The sequence below is a fragment of the Calonectris borealis genome, unplaced genomic scaffold (assembly GCF_964195595.1).
Source record: "Calonectris borealis unplaced genomic scaffold, bCalBor7.hap1.2 HAP1_SCAFFOLD_74, whole genome shotgun sequence".
Lineage (NCBI taxonomy): Eukaryota > Metazoa > Chordata > Aves > Procellariiformes > Procellariidae > Calonectris > Calonectris borealis.
Genome location: NW_027441476.1, coordinates 194,408 through 219,968, shown reverse-complemented (window position 1 = coordinate 219,968; position 25,561 = coordinate 194,408). Strand labels below are relative to the sequence as shown.

General features: G+C 58.9%; 1 protein-coding gene and 1 long non-coding RNA gene across 2 annotated transcripts; both read right to left on the bottom strand.

Moving 5' to 3' along the window:
• Positions 1-545: 545 nt before the first annotated feature.
• Positions 546-1,299, bottom strand: LOC142076626 (uncharacterized). Its single transcript, XR_012671222.1, has 3 exons — positions 1,245-1,299; positions 931-1,042; positions 546-785 (listed from the first exon to the last, which is right to left on the bottom strand). It is a non-coding gene; the product is annotated as an uncharacterized LOC142076626 (long non-coding RNA).
• A 3,732-nt stretch (positions 1,300-5,031) lies between these two features.
• On the bottom strand, positions 5,032-25,172 carry LOC142076624 (maestro heat-like repeat-containing protein family member 2B). Its single transcript, XM_075138908.1, has 29 exons — positions 25,046-25,172; positions 24,385-24,524; positions 22,942-23,064; positions 22,218-22,383; positions 21,729-21,827; positions 20,895-21,046; positions 20,438-20,581; positions 19,774-19,866; positions 19,201-19,270; positions 18,976-19,089; positions 18,447-18,496; positions 14,385-14,408; positions 13,924-14,043; positions 12,781-12,888; positions 12,426-12,585; positions 11,998-12,038; positions 11,559-11,700; positions 10,783-10,835; positions 10,237-10,344; positions 9,864-9,983; positions 9,546-9,668; positions 8,554-8,715; positions 8,221-8,343; positions 7,824-7,891; positions 7,324-7,459; positions 7,125-7,220; positions 6,209-6,326; positions 5,156-5,265; positions 5,032-5,067 (listed from the first exon to the last, which is right to left on the bottom strand). The coding sequence occupies exons 1-29, from the start codon at positions 25,170-25,172 to the stop codon at positions 5,032-5,034; spliced, it is 3,126 nt and encodes a 1,041-aa protein (XP_074995009.1).
• Positions 25,173-25,561: the final 389 nt, after the last annotated feature.

Sequence of the window (25,561 nt, the reverse complement as noted above, 5' to 3'; positions counted from 1 at the left end):
CTGAAGTTTGCTGGTGAAGGCACACGCACACCCCATGCACACCAGGTTTGGGGAAGATACAGACACTCACAGAGCCTCTCACTCGCCTCACACATGTTGGTCCCCCCAATAGGTGGTTTTCAGGACACACACCGTTCCCGCCCCAGTGCCTGGTGGCCGAGACCCCCACTCGTTCCGCTAGCTGCACTGAGACCCCCCACTCACTCCACTAGCTGCACTGAGACCCCCCCACTCACTCCACTAGCTGCACTGAGACCCCCCCACTCACTCCACTAGCTGCACTGAGACTCCCCACTCACTCCACTAGCTGCACTGGGACCCCCCACTCACTCCACTAGCTGCACTGGGACCCCCCACTCACTCCACTAGCTGCACTGAGACCCACACCAGTAGCTGGCACCACAAATCAGGGGTGCGTGGTGCCTACACCCCCTGGCTGGCTCCAGTAGCTGGCACCCAGTCCACCCACACCAGCCCCCCAGTAGCTGCCACATAGTCCTTCCAGTTCACATACACACAGGAGAGAGAGTGAGACTACGCAGAGAGACCGTTAAGAAAAGATTTAGTAAGAAGATATAAGAAGACAGGATGGACATCATCCGTGTCCTGCTACCAATCACTTGTCTCTGGAGAGACTCTGGTGTCATCAGGTCGTCCGTCATCTGAAACTTCTTCAACTTCTTTCCTCTGGAGCATTAACTTCGTCTCCTCATGTTCCTTCTCCAGCTGTTGACTTCTGCTGCCATTTCTTTCACGGCTTTCAGTTCGCACTCCGCCCCTTCCAGCTGGGTTTGAAGACAGACGTTCGTTTGGATGGCAGAATCTCACTCCTCTGCCACTCGTGCTAGTGAGTCTAGTGAGCTAGACATCCCAAGCGGCAGCATCTCAGTAAAACCCCTCTGAACCCTTCCTTCCCCACCCCCACCTTACCTCAGCAAAGAAAGCTGCAGCCGTCACCCGCAGCTTAACCGAGCAGGAATCCAGCCACGGCAAGAGGTTCTTCACCAGGCAGGGGGAGACGAGCCCAGCATGGAGCAGGACGCTGCGCAGGGGACACAAGTGAGGGACACACAGTTAGTTACCCAGGAAGGCCACAGGCCAGGTCTCCAAAATGCCCTTGCTCCGATGCAGACACTATTCTTTAGCTCAGGACGGCTTCCCAGGCACGCCGGAAGGGTCCCAGCAGCCTTTTCCCTGGGCACAGCTCCACAGGAGGCAGCCAGATGCATCCCTGCGGCTCTTACCCGCTCAGCAGACACACCCCCTCAGGGTGAGCCAGGGGGTTTTCCAGGTGAGCCCACACCGCCCGATTCATGAGCAGCTGCATCCATTTCTGCGCCACGCATTTCCCTAGCACCAACTCTATAGCTGAAAGGAAAATCCTGGCAGAAGAAACAGAACACAACATAAACAAACACAAACAAAACAAACATCCAAATAACACCACCACAAACCCAAAGAAATCTCAAATCGCAGCACCTTAGGGAAGACTTATCTTTAGCAGAGCTAAATAACCCTGAAATGATGCTTCACAGCCTTCAAGGCTGCAGATAGCAACACTGGCGTTTTCGTCATGCCCTAAACCCGCTGAAGCAGAAGAAAACCCACGCCCCTAGACTGACTCCATGCTAGATACTTACCAAGGCAACACCTAATACCTCTTCCCACCAGCATTTTGCAAAGAACGACACCAGTGCCCACGAGAGCCACTGCTCCCAGCGGGGGTCCACTGCGGGAGTGCAATGCTATTGTGCATGCAAGGGTATGCAGGAGGCAAGATGACAGCCGCCCGCAGTACGAGCTGCGTAAGACCTTCCCGCCCGGGACCTGGAGTTTCTCCAGGAACGAACAGAAGTAAAACCAACCATGATGACCGGTTTCCACATCTAGGAAGCAGGGCAGGTGAAGCACTCCCTCAGCCCCACAAAGCCACGTGCCTTGGCGAGGGGAAATGAAGCCAGCCTCTCCATCCGGCCCTTCGGCTCCTTACCTGCACGGCTTCTCCTCAAGCACCCGGCCCTCGAGGAACAGTTGTCTCCAGCTGCTCATGGGGGACAGCAGCCTCTCCTCGCCCAGCATTTCACTGGCCCACCTCAGGAGGCTGGGAAGGAGGTGGGGAAGCAGTTGCCTGAGCTCCTCCGTGCTCCTCAGGGAAAGCACCACCTCCGAGATGGCACGGGTGATCTGCAGAGAAACACGACCAAGAACCACCTGTTCAGGCAAGGCCTCTTCCCACCGCCTGGTTCCCCCACCTGCCTGGGCCGGGGGGTTACTGTCTGCAGTTGTCACTTCTGCGACAGCCTTGTGGCTCAGGAGCACAAAACCGTCCTGGCTCCCCACACTCCTTGAGGCCGGCCCAGCACAGTGCCCTGGGAGTCTCCACGGGCATCCGCAAAGGGCACCCGATTCCCTCGCGACAAAGCATGGGTTAGAAAGCAGATGAAAGCTGCAGAAACGTGTCTGCTGTTCCACGTACCGTCAGAGTCTCCAGAGCAGTCTGACGGTTGTGCTGCTCACAAGCGGAGGAGTCAGTTCCCAGGTGGTTGTTTCCTGCTCTGTTTAGTTTCTCCACTAAGCACCTCAGGACCTGAATCCCAAGGATGCTTCTCCCCAGGCTCCTCCACAGCTCCACCGTGTCACTGCAAGGGAACAGACGTTCACCCCTGAGCCCGTATCCCCGCAGCCCTGCACTGCCCTCAAACCTCCTCATCTGCAACGGGGCTTACAACGCCCCACTCACAGCAGAGACACGAGCACGCAGTCTTGCAACGCTCAAGACTGTTCAGGCAGAAAAAAAAGACCTGCTTCTCAACTGGACCCCCCAGTACGAGCAAGCTGTGGGGTCTCTGTTCGACTATGGTGGGGGCGTGGGCAGTGCACGTACCTGTCCATGGGCAGGCCTTTCTGGAGGAGACTGCTGATCACGGGCTCCCGGTGAAAGTGGGCAAGGAGAAACACCGCACGGAGCAGGAAGGGCCTGTGGGTGCTCTGCTGCATGTAGGTGCAAAGGGTGTTCAGGATTTTTGGCACCTGAATGGAAGAAGAGGAGAAAGAAGGGCTCGGTGCATCCTTTACCCCTCCTGCGGGGCCCAGACACAGTCATTCAGCACATGAGCAACGCCTGCTCCCTTGACACAGAGTCCAGATCTAGCTCGAAACCTCACCCCTTCCACCCTGCCTGACCCTGGCTCACGGCTGGAGCTGGGTGTGCTCTTGGCAATTGTGTGCACGAACGCACGCACGCACACGCACGCACGCACTCACACGCGGAGCCTCAGTCCCTGCATGTGCCTGGCCCAGCCGCATGAGCAGCTGCGTGCCCTGTGTGCACACAGAAAACACGGACACCTTTCACACCCAGCACTTTCACACCCAGCTCTCCCCACGTGTCTGTAGCGATGCAGGAGCAAGACCAAACACGCTCTTCGAGACCCTGAAGATGCCTTGCAGGGCCTGTGCAAGGGCACGTGATTCCTTCCAGAGGAACCCACTTCTCCGGGGACACTCTTCCTTGCCTCCACCCTCCCTTCCCAAAGTGCCAACCCCTTCCCCACACACAGGACCTTCCCTCGAAGGAAGCATAATTTGTTTGAGCCTTTCACAGCTACAAGCCGTGGCCACGATAAGGACAAAGAAGCAGCCAGGTCCCTCGGCCCGTGGGAGACCCCAGCTTCTCCCACGGCTGCCTACCTCTGGCCCCTGGTGCAGCCACAACCTGCTCTGCGCCTGGGGAAGCAGCAAGGGGTGACCCCGCGGCCCACGGATGCGGCGCTCCCGCGGCCCGGAGCGGCCGTGGGCTCTGCAGGGACGGCACAGGGACGCCCTGCCCTGGCCCTAACAGCAGCAGCCTAACAGCTGGGTGAGCTTTAGCTCAGCCGGGTGCGATCCTGTGGGCTGCCACCCGTGGTTGCCATCACTGTGACCGACCTCTGCCAGCGGCGGACAGCCACGGGGTTGGTCTGGGCCGAGCGAGCTGCTGGTGGCCCTAGAGCCCAAGTGGAGCGCAGCAGAGCGCGAGCGGAGGAGAACAGGAGCCTTGAAAGGGCAGGCAGAGCATGAGGCCAGAGGCTCCCAGGCTACAAACGGGCAGCAACTGGTGGCTGAAGGAAGGGCACCTCGCAGGCTGGGTAACACCGCAGTCGGGGAAAGGCAAGGAGAACAATGAACAAGTATCCAACCTGTGGAAAACCTCGCGTGCCCAGCAAATCTCAGAGTAGAGGGAATTGGGGACCAGTGAAGAAAGAGCAGGGCGAAGTGGGTCCCAGGGCAGGGAGGACTGACAGTGACCCACGGAGGAAGGGGAGGAACGGCAAGGTTGGCACCTCATTCATGGGAAGGACCTGGACCAATGTGAGACTTTGGACAAGAAGTGCCCATATCCTTGTCACCAGCTGGAGCAGGAGCCGGCAGCAGGTACTAATGCATGACTCAGACCATCAGTAGCCCGTCGGCTCGGCACACAGGCTGAGCATTTCTTGAGCCCATGTCAACGGCACAGGGTGTAGTGCAACAGCCAACAGGAGAAAAGACAAAGTCAAATGGAAAAAAAGGTCTCCTTTACCTCCTGGAGTATTTCCTTTCTGCATTCCACCAGGAAGACGAACACCCACTTCCACACTGCTCTTGCACGTCTGGGTGTGACACGCAGCAAGCTGTCCAGGACGGCAGTCAGAAAGTCCGTAGCCTGTGCTGGAGGGATGCATTTGCAAACAGCCTGGAGAGAAGTCAGGAACAGGAGAGACCGCGTCACAGCTCTGCTCCAGCAATTCAGAAAGGAAAGGAAACTTGACGGGACTGTTAGTTTGGCAGTCAGGGAGGGGGCAATCACTTGTCCCTCCTGCTGTGCATGCAGTGGTGTTTACATCTGATGCAGCTAAGCGATTTGGAAGTGCCTCCCCCCATGCCGTTTGCTCACCTACCAAATCTGTATTCTGACAAGAGCACTCACACACACACACGCGCGCACAAACGCACACACCATGGTATCTGCTCCAGCGTGCCTAAACGACAGCCTTGTCTCAAAGCCTCCTGCTACTTGCTAACAACAGCCGTCCTGGACAGCTTGCTCTGGAGACAGCGAGAGACTGGAGGGGAGCAGGGAGGCGTGCAGGAGCCCAGGAGCTGGGCCCCACCCTGCTGTTTTGGGGCCAGTTACCTTTGCTATTTTGGAACAGGTCTCCACCGGAGCCTTGCTGTCTGGGTTGACCAGCTCCTCACAAAGGCACCTGCTCTCATCTGCCTGGGGCACCACCTTCATGGTCTTGTCTGGAACAAACACCAGGAGAAAAGAGGAGTCACATCTACAGAAAGCCAACCTCTGGCCCCAGATACCAGTAAAGGAGAACCCAAGTGGTGGCAGTGAAGGCCACAGGGAAACCCAGGGCCCTCCGGAGCTCGGTGCAGCAGGACTTCCCGAGCCCGATAAATGGCTGACAAATGACGGGCTGGAAAGAGCCCTCTTCCTTCCTGAACCGTTTGCTGGGGCTTCAGGGTTTCAGCAGCCTCTGCTCCCAGCAGCTGCGTCCGCTATTCCCGCACAGGCCACCCTCATCTCTGGGAGGCAGGAAGCCTCCCCGTGACTTCCTCAGCACAGGCAGACCCTGCTGCCTGAAGAGGAGAGGGTTTGAACACAACCCTTTGCAGCACGCTCCGGGCCTGCACCTCAGATCTCTCCTCCCTGCCCAGTTTGCTCTGGGCAGCGGATTGGTTTCCTCTCTTGTGCTCGGCAGGAGATGTCTTCCCTGGCAGGGATGAGTTTGGAGACTGCCTGGGTAGCTGCCCCTCTCTCCAGGCTCAAGGCAGGGAGCGAGGGGAAGGCACCCTCCGAAATGTCAGGGACCTCATCCAAGCGAGTTGTCTGACCACCCTCTATCTCTCTAACGTGGAGGGGGACAGACGTGGAGTGGAACAGCCCCCAGCATTGGTGACAACGCGCTGCTCTCAGACAGCAGTGGGGGATGGCCCTGACCACTCAGCCTCACACATGCCCCAGGGAGGTGGGACTCAGCGACCCTCTCCCAGGGATCCTTCCTGAGATGGCCAGGGAGGCAGAGGGTTAACAGGGTGGGAGCACAAAACCAGCCGAGCACGTTGCCTCCCCCCTCCCTCCCGGGGATGGGGCCTGGCCCCGAGGGACCCCGCTGGCACCAGGCCAGGAAGGGAAGGAGGATCAGGCTGAGCAAGGCTGCCAAGCGCCTGCTCTCCTCACCTTGCATTTGGAGAAGGTAGTCAAGGCAGACCCATGCCCTCTCGCAGGACGTGGCCAGGCTGGTCTGAAACACCAGCAGTCCCATCAGAAAGCCAAACTGCTTGCAAGGACGTCCTCTCTGCAGGGGAGAGCAGCAGGAAAAGGGTCGCAGGCAGCCACAGCACCCGCTCGCCTCTACTGCCCATCCTGCTCCCTGAGCAGCGACCAGGCAGAGGGGCAGGCAGAAGGGCTGCCCCATAATCCCAGGAGCCCCGAAACCCAGCACCCAGTTGGGCAGGGCTCCCTTCCGGGGCCATGAATGGTGGGAAGGGGGCACCAGGGCATGCGGCGGGTCCCTACTCACCATGAGCTCAGATCGCTCTTGGCAAGCTCCCAGCACATGGGCGCAAACCCGCAGGGCTCTCTCCTGCTTCCATTCTTCGGCTGAGGTGAGCCAGCCCTTCAGGACCTGAGGCAGGGTGCATCTCTCTCGCAACAGGTATCTTTCTCTCCCCGAGATCCCTCTCCCTCTCCCTCCTTCTCTGGCCCCTTCCTGCATGGCCCCTGGCCCTACCGAGCACTGGCCCTGCTGCCTCCGCCGCCTCACTCTCTCCAACCGCCTCTGCCCTGAGCCAGGTGTTGCTTCCCTGCCGGCGTCTCCCCACTCCAGCCTTCCCCCAGGCTGCTCTCGCCCAGCTCGGGGCTGGCTCCTGGCTTTCCCTCCGGCAGGGCCCACTTCTCTGCCTGTCCTGAGGCTGCAGTGGCTGGGTGCTCCTGTTCCCCAGCTCAGCCCCTGGCCCCAGCCAGACGCACAGACTCGGAGCGAGCAGCCAAAGCCCCACTTTCCCACAGGAAAGGTATCCACCTGCTATTCACCCGCTAAGGCCTCGATTCTCTGCCCCCGCCACACTTTCCCTGTTGCCCCATGCCTACTCACATGGACCATGTCGTCAAAGCAGGCAGAGGTCTCCTCTGCCTCCAGAAGCGTTGCTATCAGATGGCCCAGGTCTTCCATGCCTCTCCTATGCAGAAGCTGAAAGCAGGAAAGGAGAGATGAGGTTCTGCATCATGGGGGCTGCCAGGGTGCACCGAGGTGGATCCTGACCCAGAGGCGGGCAGGCACTGCCGGTGGGTACCTGCATGTTCACAGTTGCCCTCACTGTCTTCCTTCCCTTGTCCATCCGCTCCTTGGACGGATAGGACAAGACACTCTGGCAGCACACCGCCAGCAGGTTGCGATGTTCCTCCCTGCTCAGAGGTGGCCTCAGCTTGCTGGCCAGAGGACAAAGAAGAGAAAACAGAAAGGGCATTTACTAGCCCTCTCCAGAGTGGCTCAAACCACAGCTGGGTTCCTCCTAATCGAGGGCCCCAAATGCAACACCCCCAGCCCATGCCAGCGAGCACTGCCTTCAGCTCCAGCAATTCCTGCCTCCTCCCAGGCAGCAGGCAACCCCCCACCCCCAGGTTAAGGAACCCCTGGGGCTCCCTTCCTTTGGGAGACACCCGAAATGGGGAACACCCTCCCACTCCACAGCCCCAGCAGCTCCCGGCCCCGTGCTCAAGGCCACTGGGGCTGCCCCAACCAGCTGGGATGGGGCACACCGGGAGTCCCCAGCGCCCGGGGAACAGACCTCACCTCAACTCCTCCAGGACCTGAAACACTCCGTACACCACGGAGTCCCAGGGCTCCCCCTTTATCCAGTCCTGCAAGTCCCAGAGAGACAAGCGCAGAGTTGGCAGAGGGCAGGGACACGGGACAGGCCTCCCACCTCCCCCGGGGACAGGCTCTGCTGCTAGCCCTGGGCAGACACTGCCCTGTCACTCCCATGGATCCCCCCCAAAGGCACCGCAGGGTTCCTCACCCTGCTCCCCAGCCACAGCCACCCAGCACCAGCACCCATGGGCCCCATCCACTCGGGGGACAGCTCCAGGAGCTCGCATGAAGCTGCGAGACCGTCGTGCCTCTGGGGAAACCCGTCTGATGGCGCAGCCCAAAACTCCCCTGTGCGACTGCCCCGGCTACGGGCACTCACCAGCAGGATCCGCGTCGCCTCCTGCTTTAACGACAGCTCAAAGCTGCCGCAGTCGCCCACAGCCTGGATGGCACAGCTGACCTCGGTGATGCTCTGCACCAGGGCGAGCTTGAGCTGCAAGTCCTGGGGCCAGAGAGAGCAAAACACCCCGTGAACTCTTTGGAGGGAGGAGCATGGGCAGGGGGAACCCATGGGTGGTTGGGTCTGGACATTGAGGACAACCCCTCCTTGGGGATCTTTAGAAAGAGACCGTCCATCTCGGGACACCCCAGCCCTGAGAGGCTGGAGCTGGGGCACCCAGGCATCCCTGCCCTGTGTGCCCCGTGCTCCTACCCTCTGTTTGGCTCTGGAGAGCCGCAGGATGTTGCCCATGATTTCTTTATCCACGCGGGTGAGCAGCTGCTCCTTGGGGGCACGCAGCGCAATGCCACTGTAGGTGCGCATGAGAGCAGCGCAAACAGCCTGGGCTCTCTCCATCTTCTGCCGCCGCTGTACCTGTGTCGACAGAGATGCCCCGAGACGTCAGCCCCAGGACTCCTGCGGGCTCCTGTGGCAGGCCCTGCCCCCACCCTCACCAGCTCCTTGTTTCCCTGGGCACCTTCCAGCAGCTCCCCAAGCCGCTCCTCGAGCTGCGAGCTCCGGGGACGGGAGCTGTTTCCATCCCGCAGCTTGGGTTCTCGCGTGGGGATGGGGAGGAGGTGCAGCCAGCATCACACACACTGCTGGCGGTTTTACCACTGATTTGAGAGGTCGGGGAGCTGTCTGGAACCTTTCTGTGGAAAGGTATCTGACATAGCCTGCCATGGTGCTGCTCAAAGTCGCGCAGCCTGCGCGGGTCAGCGGTGCAGAGGAGCCCAGCCTGCTCACCTCCCCAGGCCAGGCTGCACCGCTCTCTCTGCAGGGCCTGGCCCTGCCCAGAAAGGCTTCCCCACAGCCCCCGGGGGGGAGCAGAGCCAGCGAGACCTCACCAGGCTCCTGCTCCCGGCCCCCAGCTTTCAGGAAGGGGCAGAGTGTTGCACCGTGCCCACCCCACCTTGTCGCCAGCTCCTGCTGAAGTTAAGTCAGGAGCAACGTGGCTGCAAGCAAGCAACCGCTGCAGCTGCCCCGGCTGGGTGGCTCTCATCCACAAGGTGTCAAACCCTGTCCTTTCCAAAGACACCTCAGGGGCCCCAGTGCCAGGATGTCCCCTCCGAAACACAGGCTTCACGTAACTCTTACAAGAGGGTTAATCTAAAGACGGCTGCCACGGTTTGGCTGCTGCAGGTGTAGCAGTGGAAATAAGGCCAAAAAAGGAAAGCCAAACAGCAAAACCCTGGATCCTTTACCTTCCAGCCCGTGGAAGTCTGACAGAACCAGGCTCTGGTGAAAGCAGCAGAGAACATAGTCACCGTGTCCAAGACCAGGTGGAAGTGGTTCTCGGCAGCGTGGGACACAACAGAAATCATCCCCTGCAACCACAGAGAAACGGGGAGTCAGCTCCAGCCCAGGCACTCAGACGTGGCCAGCAACAACAGCCAGGCAGGACGTTGCAGCAAGGGGGAAACGGCAGCAAGGGGGAAATCAAGGAAGTCTGGAGCAGGGCCAGCAGCCCTCCCTCTCCCCAGGAACAGCAGGGGATGCCCAGGACGTGAGCGTCACTTCACCTGGGCCTCAGACAGCTCCACAGGGTTGGTCTCCTGGAGGAACCTCAGCACCTGCCCTTGGACGTGCCTGAGGTCCCGACAAGCTGCCAGCGCTGTCCCAAGAGCCTTGTACAGGAAAAGCTGAAAGAGAAGAGGCCGAGCCCGAGATGCAGTCACAGCCCGACCTGTCAGGAGAGGGCTGGCCCCAGACGGACCCGACTGCCCCTGGGAGCGGGCAAGGCCGGCCGTGGTGCCAGGCTGTAGCCAGTCGCTGGGGCAACCCCAAGCGAAGCTCCTTTTGGGGGAGCCTGAGGGAAGGGGAAGCAATGAAAACCGCCTGCGTGGGCAGAGCACCGGCGCCAGTCCCAGCCCCAGCGCAGGGCAGGAGACACACCTTCTCCCAGGAGCCGGGGGCAGAGCTGCCCAGCTGCTGGCTCAGCTCCCGGCTCAGGCCCACGGTCCAGGCCTTGTCCTCAATGGGCTCCAGCGACGCTCGCAGGAACTGGGGTGAACAGGAGGGGAAGCGAGTGTTGCCCTGCCCTTGGCCAGGCCCCTTTCCACACTTCCATGTCCCGGCATGCTGCTGGGGGAGAGCTGCTGGGAACGGCAGTCTCTTCCCCCACCCCACCCAACCCTCTTTTCACCAGCACCCCTCTTCTCCTAACACCTCGGGCAAGACCCCCCGGCACGGCGGACGTAGAGGAGGCGGCAGCGCCAAGGCGTGTGCCACAGCATTAGAGGGCATTAGCCATCAGCCGTGGCACATGTGCAGACAGCAGCTCCTCTGAGCGGGCAGGCACCTACTGCGGGGGGAGGTGCGGGGTGCTCAGGAGGTGCCCCCACCTCCTGGTGCCTGCACAGGCAGCCCCGAGCTTCCTCCCACAACTTTGCTCCCTCTTCTCCCCCTTTATTTGTGAACCCCCCCGCAAGGATGCTGTACCTTAAGCACGCGGTGCTCCCACTCTGCAGAGTCCAGGGAGCTCTCGGTTCTTCCTAGAAAGCAAGAGGAAGCAAAAGCTCTCGCTGCTATTTAACCTCACACCAAAGAAGAGCCCAGTGGTCTCCTCTGCAGTCAGACCTCCCAAAAGTCCCAGGCCATCAGTCTAGAAAAGGCCTACAAGCACCCACGCCAAAGCCCTCGCGAGGCCAAAGACACGGGAGGGATCCCAGGGGCATTTCTCAGAGCCACTGATTCAAGCTGGGGAAGGACGCACTGACCGCAGCTGATCCCCACCGCTTGACTGCAGCTCCCAGCACAACTCCGACCACTGAGTCACAGCACGCACCAGCAACACACATTTTCTCCTTAATGACCCACCGCATTCTGCCCGTTTGCAGCCCTTCTCCCTGGCTATTGCCAAGGACGGCTGCTGCAAACCTGGCCTGGCCTGGGGACTTGGTCCTCCAAAGCCAGGGGCTGCACCCGATCCAGGAGCACCAGTCCTGTCCCTCCCCCAAACACCGTCCGGGCAGGACATGGGGGTGCCACCAAGGCCTGCCATCCAAGGGGACATCAACAGCCCCGTCCATCCCCTGGGCCGAATTGATGCCAGGGGACGGCTGCCCCAGCCTCAGTGCTGGCCCCCTGGAAGGGGAAAGGCAGCAGAGCAAGTGCTGGGCAACTGGGGACAATTCTTCCTCTCTCACGCTGGGAAGCTGCATTTTCCTGCCCCCCCTCCCTCCCCTCCAGCCCCTCCCTCCCCACTTGCTCTTTACCTTCCAGGTACTGCAGCACGAGCGGGATCTCGGTCGCCCACGCCGCCCCCAAGGCTCTGTGGATCCTGCCGTGGAGCGCCTGCAGCAGCTGCAAGGCAGCGACTGCGCGTTCGCTGCTCGCGTTAGGAGCCGCCGCCACCACCTAGGCAAGGGCAGGAGAGAAGGGTCGCTCCTGCTGCCAGAGCCACAGCTTCTCCCGGGAGGGACAGAGGGAGGGAGGGAGCTCGGTGCCGCTCGGCCAGCAGCAGGCAGCCAATGGCTTCACCCGGGGTGCTGCCAGCCCCGAGAAAGGAGTGGGATCCCCGATAGGCTCGGGCAGGCTCGGGCATGCCGCCTCCTCCTCAGGGGCTCCCGGCGCTGGCCTCAGCAGCATCTCTGCCCTGGGCTCTCCCACCACCCCTGGCCAGAAAAGCCCTTTCCCCAGGGCCCCACTACTCACCAGCAGTCGAACAAACAGGACCTGGGGAGCCGGCAGCTGGGCTGCGGGGAGGAAGGAAGGCTGGGTGAGCCAACGAGCCCCCGCCATGCCCTGCCCTTTGCACCTCCGATGCCCCGCACAAGGCTGAGGGCTGAGGGCAGCTGTGCTGCCACAGCGCTGGCCCGGGGGGGCTCCCCAGGGCTGCCCAGCATGAGATGAAGGCAGCTCCAGCATGGCCAGGAATGAGCCCTGGCTCACCAGGAGAGTGCTGCAAGCAGGAGAGCTGTGCCCCTGCACCAGGCAAGGGGCAATGCAGGGCAGAGCCTCCCATATCCAGCAGCAGAGCCTGACTCTGCCCTTTGGTTTTCCTTTTGGCTCCTGCTCAGGTCTGGTGGGGCGCAGGGAGACATGGACTGGCCAAACCCAGCAGCACTCACTGGGGCTCCTACCTCGCTCCTGGGAGTCCATGGCATCCGGCTCCTCCTCTTCTTCCTTGCACCCTGCTCTCTCCCGTCTCTCAACTAGGGCTCGGAGGCAGCGGGAGAGCGGGATCAGCATGCCGCTGTACTGGGCTGGCACCACATACTGCAGCAGCCTCGGCCACAGGAGCTGCAGAGAAGAACCGGGCAATTCGCCACATTGGCATTTCCACTCAGCTCAAAGACAAAAAGGATGGTCTGCGCTTCCCTGAGCCTTGGGTGCTTCAGCACACGTGAGGGGAGAGGTTCAGGGCACGGGGGAGCATGAGGAAAAATGTCCTGAAGGCAAGAAGTAGCCACAGTAGCAGGGCAGAGGGCAACTCACTTTGGTCATCCCTCTCAGAGAGACATCCAGCGAGCCCAGGATGTCCATGCACAGGGCTCGAAGAGCTCCATCCTCCTGCGTTTCCCAGGCAAAAAGGCCTCCTGCCACCTGTAAGACAGAGTTGGCAAAACCCCCGTTACTCTCAGCTCCTGACCGACGAGGCTCAGGCACGACTCACCAGTGCTCCTGTGCCAGCCTCCCAGCAGCACTGACCTCCTGAAGGAGGACAAGGACAGTCGGACCCGGCTTGAGGACCAGGTTCCGGACCCTGGGAAGGACTGGGAAGCCTGGGAGCAGAGAGCGCCGCTGCTTGTCTGCTCAGTCCCCCAGGGCCCAAATGCTGCTGTCATGACACCAAAGCAGAGGTGAGGAACTTGCCCTTCAGCAGGGCTGTGCTCGGTGCCAGCCCTGGCGGCAGCACGCCCAGCCCGACAGATGCGGAGGTGCAGCCGGAAGCCCTTTCCTTCGCCCTGCTCCCAAAGCAGAGCCTCCCCGAGCCTCAGAGCAAAGCGACACACAAGGATCTCTCAGCTGGAGGGAAGCTCCAGCCAGAGGGAAGATCCTCGGCAAGTCAGCAGGAGGCTTGGCCATCCCCAGCTTTCATCTCTTGGGCGCCCAGCTGGAAATGCTCAGTGAAGGGACTGCCAAATGGCCTGTCCCCTTGCCAGAAGGGATGTGGGCCCCCAGACTGTTATTGGATGGGCAGGGTGTGCTTTGGAGGGCCAGAGCACGAGAACACCACAGAAGGCTCTTCCAGCCAGGCCCACCTGTCTGCACTGGCTGTGTTTTGCTGATCGTCCATCAGCATTTAAGGATGGAGGATGTCCTGTCCCTACAAGCCCCTCCCTTTGCAAGGCAGCTTTGCTGGAGGCGCCTGTGGGCACAGCTCAGCCCGTGGGGTGCGCAGGCAGCCCCGCAGTCCCGGGCAGCATGCCCGGGTGTAAACCCACATCATCCACTGACATTTCCACCAACATCAGCACGCACACCCACAAGGAACAGCCATTTGGAGGCCGCTCCAATGGCAGTGCCAGCGCTGATGGCCCTGCAGCGTGGAGCTCTCCATGGCCAAGGACACCTGCAGGAGCTCTCAGCACAGTCCAGGCACTGGTCAAAGCCCTGGGTGTCCTGCTCTGCCCTTACCAGTCTGCCCGAGGTCCGGCTGAACTCGATGAAGATGTGCCCCACCACATCCCATGCCCAGCAGCTCTGGGAGCCGGAGCTGAGCAGCTCTCTGATGAACTCCAGAACCGCCCTCCGCACCTGCCAGGGGAGAGTGCGGTTACGTTCCTCCTGTTCAAAACCCAAAGGGAAGCTGCCTTTGCTTGGGGGCAGCCTTTGTGGCTCGTGGAGAGATGACAAGGGCACCGCAGAAGCTTTCGCTTCTGGCGTCAGGGCTGGGCTTTAGCACCAGGCTGGACAGGCATTTGCCCCACAGAGCACAGCGACCTCCCTGCTCCACTCTGCCAGCTCTTCCCGGGGAGGAGCCATCACCCACTGCCTGGGCAACGCGCCGACGCTTCCCCGGGCACCCCAGCTCTGCCCCAAGGGAAAGGGTTTCTCTGCCTCCCCTGGCGGCACTGTCCCTTCCCAAACCAGCTCACCTGGGCACTCGGGTGGTTGCACACCTGAGGGGAATAGTTTGTCCAATCCTGGGGGAAACTCCAGTGAAGATAAGATAATTGAAAGAGATCTGTGGGAGCGCATGAAGAATGGGCCGCAGAAGAAAGAACATAATATGATACGATTAGTGGAGGCTTAGGCCACAAGGGCATTGCGACCTTGGGATCTGTGGTTACACGATGGCAGGGTGTGGACCCGGCTGTGACCGACGCTGTCAGCAGGTGCGGGGCTGGGGTGTGCAGCAGAAAGATACAAAAGTAGAACTTGCGACCCTTGGGAACAGCGTGAGGAGGAGCAGCGAATAGAGAGCTCAGGTTTTGCAATATGCATTAGGTAATTAAGATGTAGCCAATGAGTTTTGTACATGGTCGTTCTGAAACCGTATATAAGAAGTTCGTGTAGAGCAATAAAGTGAGATCTGATTTCCACCTGGCTGGGTCTCCGTCTCTCCATCGCGGCAAATTGGTGACCCCGACGTGATTTGGGGTCGTGAACCACCTAACTGCGTGGCAGGCTGCGAGTCCCACAGAACATTGAATGAGCTGCTGAAAGGAAGCAGGAGCCGGCCGGCAACCAATCCCTCCGGATTAGAGAGGTGAGCTGTGGGAAACATGGGGAATCAAGCGTCGTCCCCTGAGAGAGACGTGTATGAGCTTATGAAAGCTCTTCTTAAAAAACATGGGAAGAATATCTCTGGTCATGATCTTAAGACAATTCTTAAATGGGTGCAGGTTAAATTACCGGCTGTAACTGCATCCACTATTTTCACACGGGAACTTTGGGACGATGTGGGAGTAAAGTTATGGGATGCAGCGACTACGGGAAGTGTTGAAGCGCAGCGTATGCTCCCGTGGTGGAGAAATATCTTTGAAGTTTTAAAGGCCCAGGAGGAAAGTCATAAAGATGACCCAGATAAAAAGAAAGACACTCCCCCGGTGTCTGCATTGTTATCGGAGGTAAAGAGGCCCTCGGCTCCATTGACGATATGTACCGCAGGGTATCCCCCTGAGGAGGATCCCTTCGATCCGGGACCCGTGGACCCTGAAAAGGAGCCAGATCTCTACCCCCCCGACCCACACGATGTGTGGGCCAACATTAGGCGCCAAGCGTTAAAGGAGGGGGAACTAGAGATTGCTAGAATGATAGTGGCTCCTGTAGTCTATCAGAGAAGCGGAGGAGCCCAGTGGGAAGCTCTATCTTTTCCGGTGGTTAAGGAGCTGCGCCGTACTGTTACTGAACATGGACTTTCTTCACCATATTTTGCGAGCCTGTTATCCTCTGTCCTCGATACATTTGTTATGACTCCGCATGATTTGAAATCTTTAGCGCGATTACTCCTGACACCGACTCAGTATACTTTGTGGGAATCCCACTGGAAGGGGGGGCTTCAAGCGCTCCTCTCGACTTACGCAGGTCATAATAACAATGCAATTGCTGCATTGACCATAGAACACCTTACGGGCACGGGTCGCCATACTAACCCGGTAGATCAAGCCCGAATTCCACGAGAAGCCCTTGAGGCGACCCGCGAAGAAGCAAAAAAGGCCTTCTTTAAGGTTCCTGATTCTCAAAAACCGCAAAAGGCTTTTACCACCATTACACAAGACTCTCGAGAGCCTTATATGCAATTTATTGATAGATTAAAGCAAGCTCTGGAGCGTCAAGTAGACAATGCGGAGGCGCGAGAGATCCTGCTGTTGAAATTGGCTGTAGAGAACGCTAATGCAGATTGCAGGAAGCTTTTAAAATCTCTCCCGAATCAGAACCCTACTTTGGTCGAAATGATTGAGGCATGTAATAGATTCGGTACTACAGAGTATAAATATGAAGTCATGGCTGCTGCTTTCGCAGCCATGCGCGGTCCCTTAGCACCAGGCGTCTGCTATGGATGTGGTAAACCTGGCCATTTGAAAAAGAATTGTCTACTTTCTAGTAGTAATAATGGACCCCGAGCTCCGGGAATCTGTCCTAGGTGTAAGAAGGGTCGCCATTACGCTAATCAATGTCGATCCAAGTATGATTTACAGGGACAACCGATCCAGGGAAACCGATCTCGGAGCGCGGGACAGCGACGCGTGCGGACACAAATGACGCCGTCACCTTTCAAAAATCCCCAGAGAGGGGCAGCAGTGCCTCAAGTCTTCGCCCAGCAACAACAGGCAGCGCCGGACTGGACCTGGCAACCGCCCACACAGTAACGTTGCTTGATTCCTCGGTTCACTTATTGTTAACAGATGTCTCGGGACCTTTACCCTCTAAAACACAAGCCTTACTAATAGGAAGGTCCTCCACGACATTATCCGGACTCTTTGTATTACCGGGTGTTATTGACCCTGATAGTACCGAAAGTATTAAGATCATGGCATGGACTCCGTTTCCTCCTTGTACGGTGCCGGAAGGCAGCCGCATAGCGCAATTAATATTTATGCCCATAGGCACAAATTGTCCAAATTTGGATCAGCTCCAACAAAGACAGGGTGGATTTGGTTCAACAAGGAGCCCACAAACCTTATGGGTACAATCTCTTTCTCAAAAACGACCTATGTGCCAATGTACCCTAATTCGTGGAGAACAAAAAGTGGTCTTGAATGGGATTATTGATACTGGAGCTGATGTCACAGTAATATCTCAAGCTAAATGGCCGCCACTGTGGCCGCTAGCCAATGTTTCCCAGGCGCTAGCTGGGATTGGCGGGACTGGTAAGAGTCACCAGAGCCTGGAACTTATCCAAGTTCAAGGTCCCGAAGGGCACATTGCCTCAGTTAAACCTTTTGTATTGCCTATTCCTATGGTTTTATGGGGGCGGGATGTGCTGTCACAGTGGGGAATGACAATTCGTACTCCTTTTTAGGTGGGGCCATTGAAACGCGCGACACCCTAAAATTGACCTGGAAAACTGATGTTCCTATTTGGGTAGATCAATGGCCCCTACCTTTAGAAAAGCTTCGCGCTCTTCAAGAACTGATCACAGAGCAACTCCAAAAGGGACACATCGTGCCTTCTCTTAGCCCATGGAATTCTCCTGTTTTTGTTATCAGAAAACAAACTGGCAAATGGCGCTTGCTCCATGACCTCAGAAAAATTAATGACGCCATGGAAACTATGGGGGCCTTGCAACCTGGGCTCCCATCCCCTACGATGATTCCTCGAGATTGGTATTTAACTGTTATTGATCTTAAAGATTGCTTTTTCAATATTCCCTTGCATCCGGATGATGCTCCTAAATTCGCCTTTTCAGTTCCTAGCGTCAATATGCAAGCTCCATTGCAAAGATATCAGTGGGTTGTGCTGCCACAAGGAATGAAAAATAGCCCGACGATATGCCAATGGTATGTAGCCAAAGTACTTAGTCCTGTCCGTACTACAATGTCTAATGTCTTAGTGTACCACTACATGGATGATATCCTGGTGGCTGCACAACATCACGCGGTCATGGAGAAAGCTGTAGCCCTTGAAAAAATAGTTGTTATAATTATAGTAGTATTGTTGTTGATTTTGCTTTTGCCATGTGTTATGCAATGTTTACAAAGACTGATAACTAACTCTGTAAAGCGAGTGCTTATGGTGCAACAAGAAGGGGGAGATGAGGGGAATAGTTTGTCCAATCCTGGGGGAAACTCCAGTGAAGATAAGATAATTGAAAGAGATCTGTGGGAGCGCATGAAGAATGGGCCGCAGAAGAAAGAACATAATATGATACGATTAGTGGAGGCTTAGGCCACAAGGGCATTGCGACCTTGGGATCTGTGGTTACACGATGGCAGGGTGTGGACCCGGCTGTGACCGACGCTGTCAGCAGGTGCGGGGCTGGGGTGTGCAGCAGAAAGATACAAAAGTAGAACTTGCGACCCTTGGGAACAGCGTGAGGAGGAGCAGCGAATAGAGAGCTCAGGTTTTGCAATATGCATTAGGTAATTAAGATGTAGCCAATGAGTTTTGTACATGGTCGTTCTGAAACCGTATATAAGAAGTTCGTGTAGAGCAATAAAGTGAGATCTGATTTCCACCTGGCTGGGTCTCCGTCTCTCCATCGCGGCACACACCGACTGCACGGCCTCCACCACCTGGGGCAGCTTCTCTCTCGTCTCAGGTGCTGGAAGAGATACGGAGAGGTGTGCGTTGAGGCAAAGCCCTGATGGCAGAAGGGATCCCTTGAAGCTTCCAAGTTTTTTGCACACCAACAGGACAGAGAAGTGGGGCCTGACTCTGACTTCACAGGAGGCAGCGGCGTAGCCACAGAGGCACAGCTATTTTACAGGGATTGAAAGCCATGGCAATATGGTAACACAGAGGATGACACAAACAGCATGGGTACAAGCAGCTCCTGTGCAAACCAGCCCACCCGCCCGCCCACCAGCCTGTCTGTGTTACTGAGCTTGCAGCATTGTGCCTGGGGTGCCGCCATTTCTAACTGCCGGGGGAGAGCTCAATCCCTGTTGTGGGGTGTCAGCTCAGCTGGGGGACCTGCTCTTTGCAGCTCCTTTTGGGTGCAGGTGCACCACTTTCAGCCCGTTCCTGCTCTCAGCCCAGCAGCCCCAACCCCTGCCTCGTGTCCCTGGTCCGGGCACTGACCGTCAGAGTGGGCCAGCGCTCCCAGCAGGCCCAGGGCTGCCACGCGACCGGCCTCGCTCCCACTGCTCAGCTGGGAGCGCAGAAACACGACCGTCTCCGCGGGGCACATTCGTGCTGTGGGGAAGAAATCGCATTCTGCATTAGCAGGCAGCTGCTCCTGACCACCAAGGACAGGGAGAGAGCTGCCACGGCACGGCGGGGCATCGCCCAGTCTCCTCTCCTTACCCTGCAGCACGATGCAGCGGGACAGCACTGCCCTATGGGCCGGGCCAGGCTCCTTGGTCGCATCGGAGAGCTGTGGGAACAAGGTGCGTTTTAGAGAAAGTCTCATCAGTGTTGAGAGGGACTGAAAAGAAACGGTGCTCTCTGCTCCCCTCTCCCTGAGCTCTCTGGGCACGGGACTCACAGCCAAAACCCAGCCCACCCAACGATGGCCCTGGGCACACACAGAGGTTTGCAGCAGCCCAGGCTGCCCAGGAGCTGAGGCTGAGCAGTGTCAAAAGGCTGCCCTTAGGGTGCCAGCACGCCAGAGTCCTCCTGCGACTTGGCCGAGAGGGAAATTGCTGTGGGAACAGGCTGCCCCTTGGGCCCGTTCCAAACAGCCCGGATCAGGCTTCCTGCAGCCTTAAGGTGGCACCTGGATCACAAATCCTGGTGTGCTCCTGGCCTGCAGGAAGGTCCCGGTGGAGGGACGCCCTGCCCTGCCCTGCCCTGCCCTGCCAGCTGGCAGGTCTTTCCCCTCCATGGCAATTAGGTGTGCGGGCCCCAGGCTGGCAGCAGGGCGCAGGCTCCCCTTACCTGGCGATGCACAGCGGTGCTGATGGCAAGAGCCGTGCCCTGTGGGATTGGGGTCTGAACTCCCTCCAGCACGTCCAAGACATAACTTAGGCTCTACAAGAGAACGGGGGAGGAAGAAGAGGCTAAAGGCACCTAAAGGCACTTCGGAAAGGAAAATCCAGCACATCTGGGATAAGGGGAGTCCCTAACACCAGCTCCCAGGGAAAACCCTAAACCCTCCTGCATGGGACTCCTTGATTGCCCTCCCCTCAGAGCAACATCAGGAGGGTCTCCTTCCTCTGAACAGAGCCCGCGGTTGACAACTCAGTTTCCCGGCACTTCCCACTCATCAGACCTCGCCCCTCATGGACGGGGCCGGACACGGCCCTGGGCATTAGGGCAAAGCTCTTCCCGCACACAGAGCCCCAGGGAGGTGGCAATGCCTTCCTTCCTGAGAAGATGAGCCCCAGGGACTCTTGCCTCCCTCCTGCCCCGCCCCGCGTTTCTTTTTTCTTGCCCAAAGAGCCCGGGAAGCTTCAGGCCTCCTCTGCTCTCCCTGTTCCTTCTCTAAGGGCTTCCCAGCTCCTCCTGGCACCCCACAGCTCCCCAGCTCCTCGCATAGACCATATGGCACTCGCATAGACCCACCCCAGCAGCCATTGCCAGGCCCTGCGCAACACCTCACCTTGCTGACCCGGGAGGTGTCTCGGATCTCCTGATATTGGTGCAGGAGCCAGAAGACCTGCTCCCAGGCATGCTCTCGGTGCTGCTCCTCATGCAGAAGGACCTCCATCATGGCAGACACTGCCCCGAGGACAGCCTGCTTGTCCTGAAGAGGGAAGGGAGAGGCACTGCTTGGAGGGCCGAAGGTCTGCCTAGCGCTCAGCACCCCCTGGACACCAGTCTGCCCTTCCCGCTGGGAGGGGTTTCCCTCTCCCTTCTGCCCTGCAGGAGAAGGGCTCACTCCAGAGGAGAGCGAGCGTTTCCCCAAGCTGGTACCCCAGCCCTCCCTGCAGAAAGGCCCCAGGACTCAGCTGTTTCCCATCACGAAGACCCCTCCCCTCCCCCTTCTGCTCGCACCCCACTGGGCACAGACGGAGATCTCTGCTGCAGCCCCAGGTGTGGAAAGCAGCACTTCTCACCTCTTCCTCCTTGCAGTCCAGCCAATTTGCCATCGCATAGCGGAAGACCGGGTAAATGGCTTCACAGGACTGTGCTACCCCCTTGCGAGGGAAGGGGCATTGCTCCTGGTTGCCAAAGTAGGTATTGACTCCTTTGGACCATTGCTCCAGAACTGCACCAGGAGAAAGGAAAAGGGAGCATGTGAGAGTCTGCAGCAGGGATGGTACCTTGCACCCTCACCCAAGCCTGCTTTGAGGACAGTCCCATGCTTGGCAGGGCTCAGCCCAGGACCAGATCTGGATCTGAGGGCAATGTGTGCTCTTGAGGTGTCTGGATTCAAACACCTCGCTGTTTCTCTCCTCCTCCCCATCACACCTTCTCCTCGTCAATGGCCTATTCCCCTCCAGCATTTCTCACTGCAGCCTCTTCCCCTCCCCTCCCCTCCCCTCCCCTTCCCTTCCCTTCCCTCCCCTTCTCTTCCCTCCCCTCCCCTTCCCTTCCCTTCCCTCCCCTTCCCTTCCCTTCCCTTCCCTTCCCTTCCCTTCCCTTCCCTTCCCTTCCCTTCCCACATACACGCCCTTTCAGAGCAGGCATTTTAAGCCCAGAGGAACGCAGGGGAACAGAAGCCGTTGGAAGGGACCCGGGAGTACCTCCCTGCAGCACTGCCGCGTCCTGCCCGCGGAAACCTCCTGGGCTTCCCCCTCTCTTCTACGCACTCACAGCAGTTTGGGATCATCGAGGCCTGACCTCACTGCGGGCTGACACCCACCACGTTCCCTCTGAGATCACATGGAGGCATCGAAGGCCCCCACAGCCCCGGTCCCTGGGACCCCGGCCAAGGAGCCAACACTCACCACTGCAGACGGCGCGCAGGATCCGGCCACTCCCCACCCGGCTCAGCACGGCGCGCAGGGCGAGCAGCGTCATTCCCACAAAGGGGATGCACCGCAGAGCTGCAGAGCAGGCAGGGACAGAGGGACCGAGAGGGTCAGTGAGAGACGTGGGAGACTGGGGTCCGTCCCTGGCAGGGCTGGGGCTGCTGGGCCATGCACGACATGCCAGAGGGCGTGGGGAGGGCTGCCTTCCCCAAGGGGGACACAGGAAGCCCTTTGGAGAAATGGGGAGGACAGTGGGGGGCAGAGACCCCACGGCTTTGTCTCCAACGGGTTCCCACCCTTCAGAAACTGGGATCGGGCTGGTAAGGCAGAGCTGCCAGCCGGCCCTGGCACGGAGCAAGGAGGCACGGCAACTCCATAGCCCCCCCGTTCAACACAGAGCACTTAGGGAGGGGGAGCATCCCCTCTCCCCATTAGCACAGACCCCTACCCAAACCAGTACCGTACCGTAGCTGCGGGCCATTTTGCCCACGGTGAGGAGCACAATCTCATCAGGGACCTTCCCCATGGCCTTCAGGTGGCTCTGGAGCTCGGACATGACAAAGTGGAAGTGGGAGCGGGCCAGCGCCACCAGGACGTCGCTAGCGGCCGTCTTCACATCACCTGTCACACCCTGCAAAAACGTCACAGGTTAAACACTCCCAAGAAAAACGGCTGAGGCACTCGGACAGGCTGAATGACCCCATCTCTTCTGCGAGACCCCTCGGGGCAGTTGTGCTCGGGGCCAGGCAGCTGCCACCTCTTGTACCCTGGGGTAGGCGAGCAGCTCCCCGGCGAGACGAGGGAGGCTTTTCCCCGGCACAACCCTGTGCTGCTGGCCCCTCTCCCTCTCCATGGAGATGCCAGGAACAAACTGTCGCAGGCTCGACACCCCCCTGGGACCTCTCCGTGGGGCTGGTGGGTTCCCATGGCTCCTCCTCAAGGCAGGAGAAATAACCTTGAGCTTGAACCCAGCTCTCGCTCAGTTAGAAACAGCCCCGAGTCCGCTTCTCTGCAGAGCTCTCTGCGTCCCCTCTCCAAATTCCCTGTAATGACGAGTCCCCAGAGCCTCTCCCTTAGGACCTCCGCTGGGTCTGAATAACCGAGGAACATCTCTGCGCCACTCTCTATTTCCCCAAAACCAGGGCCGGAGGCAGGCTGCTTTGGTGGCCCTGAAAGAGAACAAGCTCACCTGGGCTGCTCGCATGTCCCTGGACGCCTCCGCTATCAGGCGGTTCACGACACCGCTCGTCAAGCAGCCGTCGTCTCCCTGCAAGACGCTCTCCAGCTCCCGGTATGTCTCCACTCGGTCACCCTGGGGACAGACCACGAAGGGGAGTGATGGGACTTGCTCTGCCCTCATTCCCAGGGAGCCACGAGAGAGACCTGCTGCCCCCCAAATCATCTGTGTGACACGGACACGAGGTACGAGCTGCAGGCATCGGTCAGGACAGCCACGGGGAACAGCAAGATCTTCCGCGGCGCCTCTGACATCAGCAGAGAGCCAGACAGGGAGATCGACTCCGCCAGGGTAAAAGGCCGTGCGGGAGCCTCGGAAGTCACTCCCGAGGACGGGAGACGGCGGAGGTCAGAGGGAAAGTGCCAGGCGAGGAAGGGTGTGACTGTTCACTCAACTCCTGCCTAGATTTTGGCTAACCCAGCTCATGCGAAGGCCTGATGTGTGCTGGGAGCAGTGCCATTAGGTCAAAGCAAGAGCCCCACGTAGGCAGGGCAGGTGGCCAGAAAGAGCTGCAGGGCCATGATGCAGCCATTATCACTGCAGATTGCTGTCTGCGGCAGCATTATCTTTTGTCTGGCAGTTTCCTCAGAAACCTTAGAATCCACTAACTTATGGAAATGGTATAGACCAAACCTCCAAGCTGGAGGGTTTAAAACATCAGCTTGCTCAGAAAACTTTTGAAGCGGATCCAACAGCAGCTGAACTGCTGAGGCTTTCGTGCTTCCCGGTGTGATACAGGGGACGCCCGCACCGTGACGGAGGAGGAAGGATGAGCCCTCTCACCGTCGGCTAGCTAACTAATTCTCTTTTTTGCTCATAGGTGCACGATATTAAGAGCTACGGGTTGTAAGTTATGAAACCTTATGACTTGACTGGCAAAGAAGTGAATTCACGTCACAGACTAGTCTGGGCAAAAGGTGATTGAACCCCTGTTTATCGTGTTTGATTATCGTATTTCCTAATGAGCTCATGAAATAAAGTTTAAAGAGAACGTTGTCCTGTAAATTTGAGAGATCCAAATGGACCATGACAAAGGGGAAGGTGTGGGAACGAGACCAGGCCCTGAGGAGGGGAAGCCACCAGCACCCTGCCCCTTGGGGCACAGGCAGGAGCCCCGGTGATGGGACAGTTCCCAAACCAAAGCTAAGGAGGGGCCTCGGGCACTTGGGCAAAGGCGCTGGGAGATGCTGGGATTTATGCCAGAGGCTTTGCCTTGCCCAGGAGAGTGCTGCGAGCTCCTGGGGAAAGGAGTGGGGAGCGGTGGCATTAGTCCAGCTTGAGCGGCAGGATCGGCGCTGGGGGACAAAGCGCCTGCAGGAGGGCAGAGGTGCCGTTCTGCCGCAGCACCCAGGGAAGCCAGCGGCATGGAGGGGAGCCCTCACCCCCCCGCCTCACCTCATTGTCTTGCAGCCGCTTCAGCAGAGAAGTCCCGACAGCCGCAAAGGTAGTGACGGCTGCAGGGACAGTCCCCGTTGCCCCGCCTCTGTCCTCAGAACGCGCGGGTCTGGACTGGGAACCCAGGCATGGGCAGAGAGCTGGAAGAAAAAAAATAGGGTTTTACTGGGTGCAGGGCTTCGCACCAGGGAGGGGTGAGGATCTCCCCAGCCTCCCCCAGCACTAACAGCCTGTGCTGGACTGCACTGGCAAGAGGGCAGTCAGTGGGATGAGGGGAGGGAGTCTTCCCCTCACTGCAGCAGTGGGAAGACCACTTTGGGGGACTGGGCCCATTCTGGGCTCCCCAGTGACAGAAGGGCAGCAACGCGCTGCAGCGAGTCCAGCGCGGGGGCCCTGAGCTGGGCAGGGGATGGACATGGGGCTCCGCGAGGAGAGGCCAGGGGGGCTGCGGCTGGGCAGCCCCAACAAGAGCCGGCCGGGCCAGGTTGTCTGAGCGGTCCCCAGCTGCCCCGCGGAGGGCAGGGAGAGGATGGAGCCAGAGCCCTCTCAGAGGTGCCTGGCAGCAGGATGAGAGGTGATGGGGACGCAGCCCCCAGCACCCGGCTGGGGTGGACACTGCCTCCAGCAGGCATCAGCCCCCAACCTCCCGCCAGCCCCTCACCTCTGAGTGCTCTCATCCTCCTCATGGCCGCAGGATCTCCCGGATCGATGCACTGCTCTCTCCGGGCAAAAACCGCGAGAAACTGGGGCAGCACCAGCCCCAGGAGCAAGATATAGAGCCCGGCCATTGTGACACCCCTGTGGGGCGTGGCACCCCACAGGGCTGCTGTGACACGGGGACACGGGGACACATGCTGGGGACACACCATGGGGCGGGGACCGGACATTGCAGCACCCTGGGGACCCCCACAGGCCCAGAAATGCAGGATTTCCCCATTCTCCATCTTGAATTTGCTCGTGGTCCTCAAACAGTTTTAGCAAAGACTTTCTCCAGACAGCCCTTCCCAGCTCTGTCCCCAATCCACGTCCCCCTCCAGGGACCCATCCCTGGCAACATCCAAGGTCAGGTGTGACGGGGCTCTGAGCAACCTGATCTAGTTGAAGATGTCCCTGCTCATTGCAGGGGGCTGGACTAGGTGACCTTTAAAGGTCCCTTCCAACCCAAACTATTCTATGG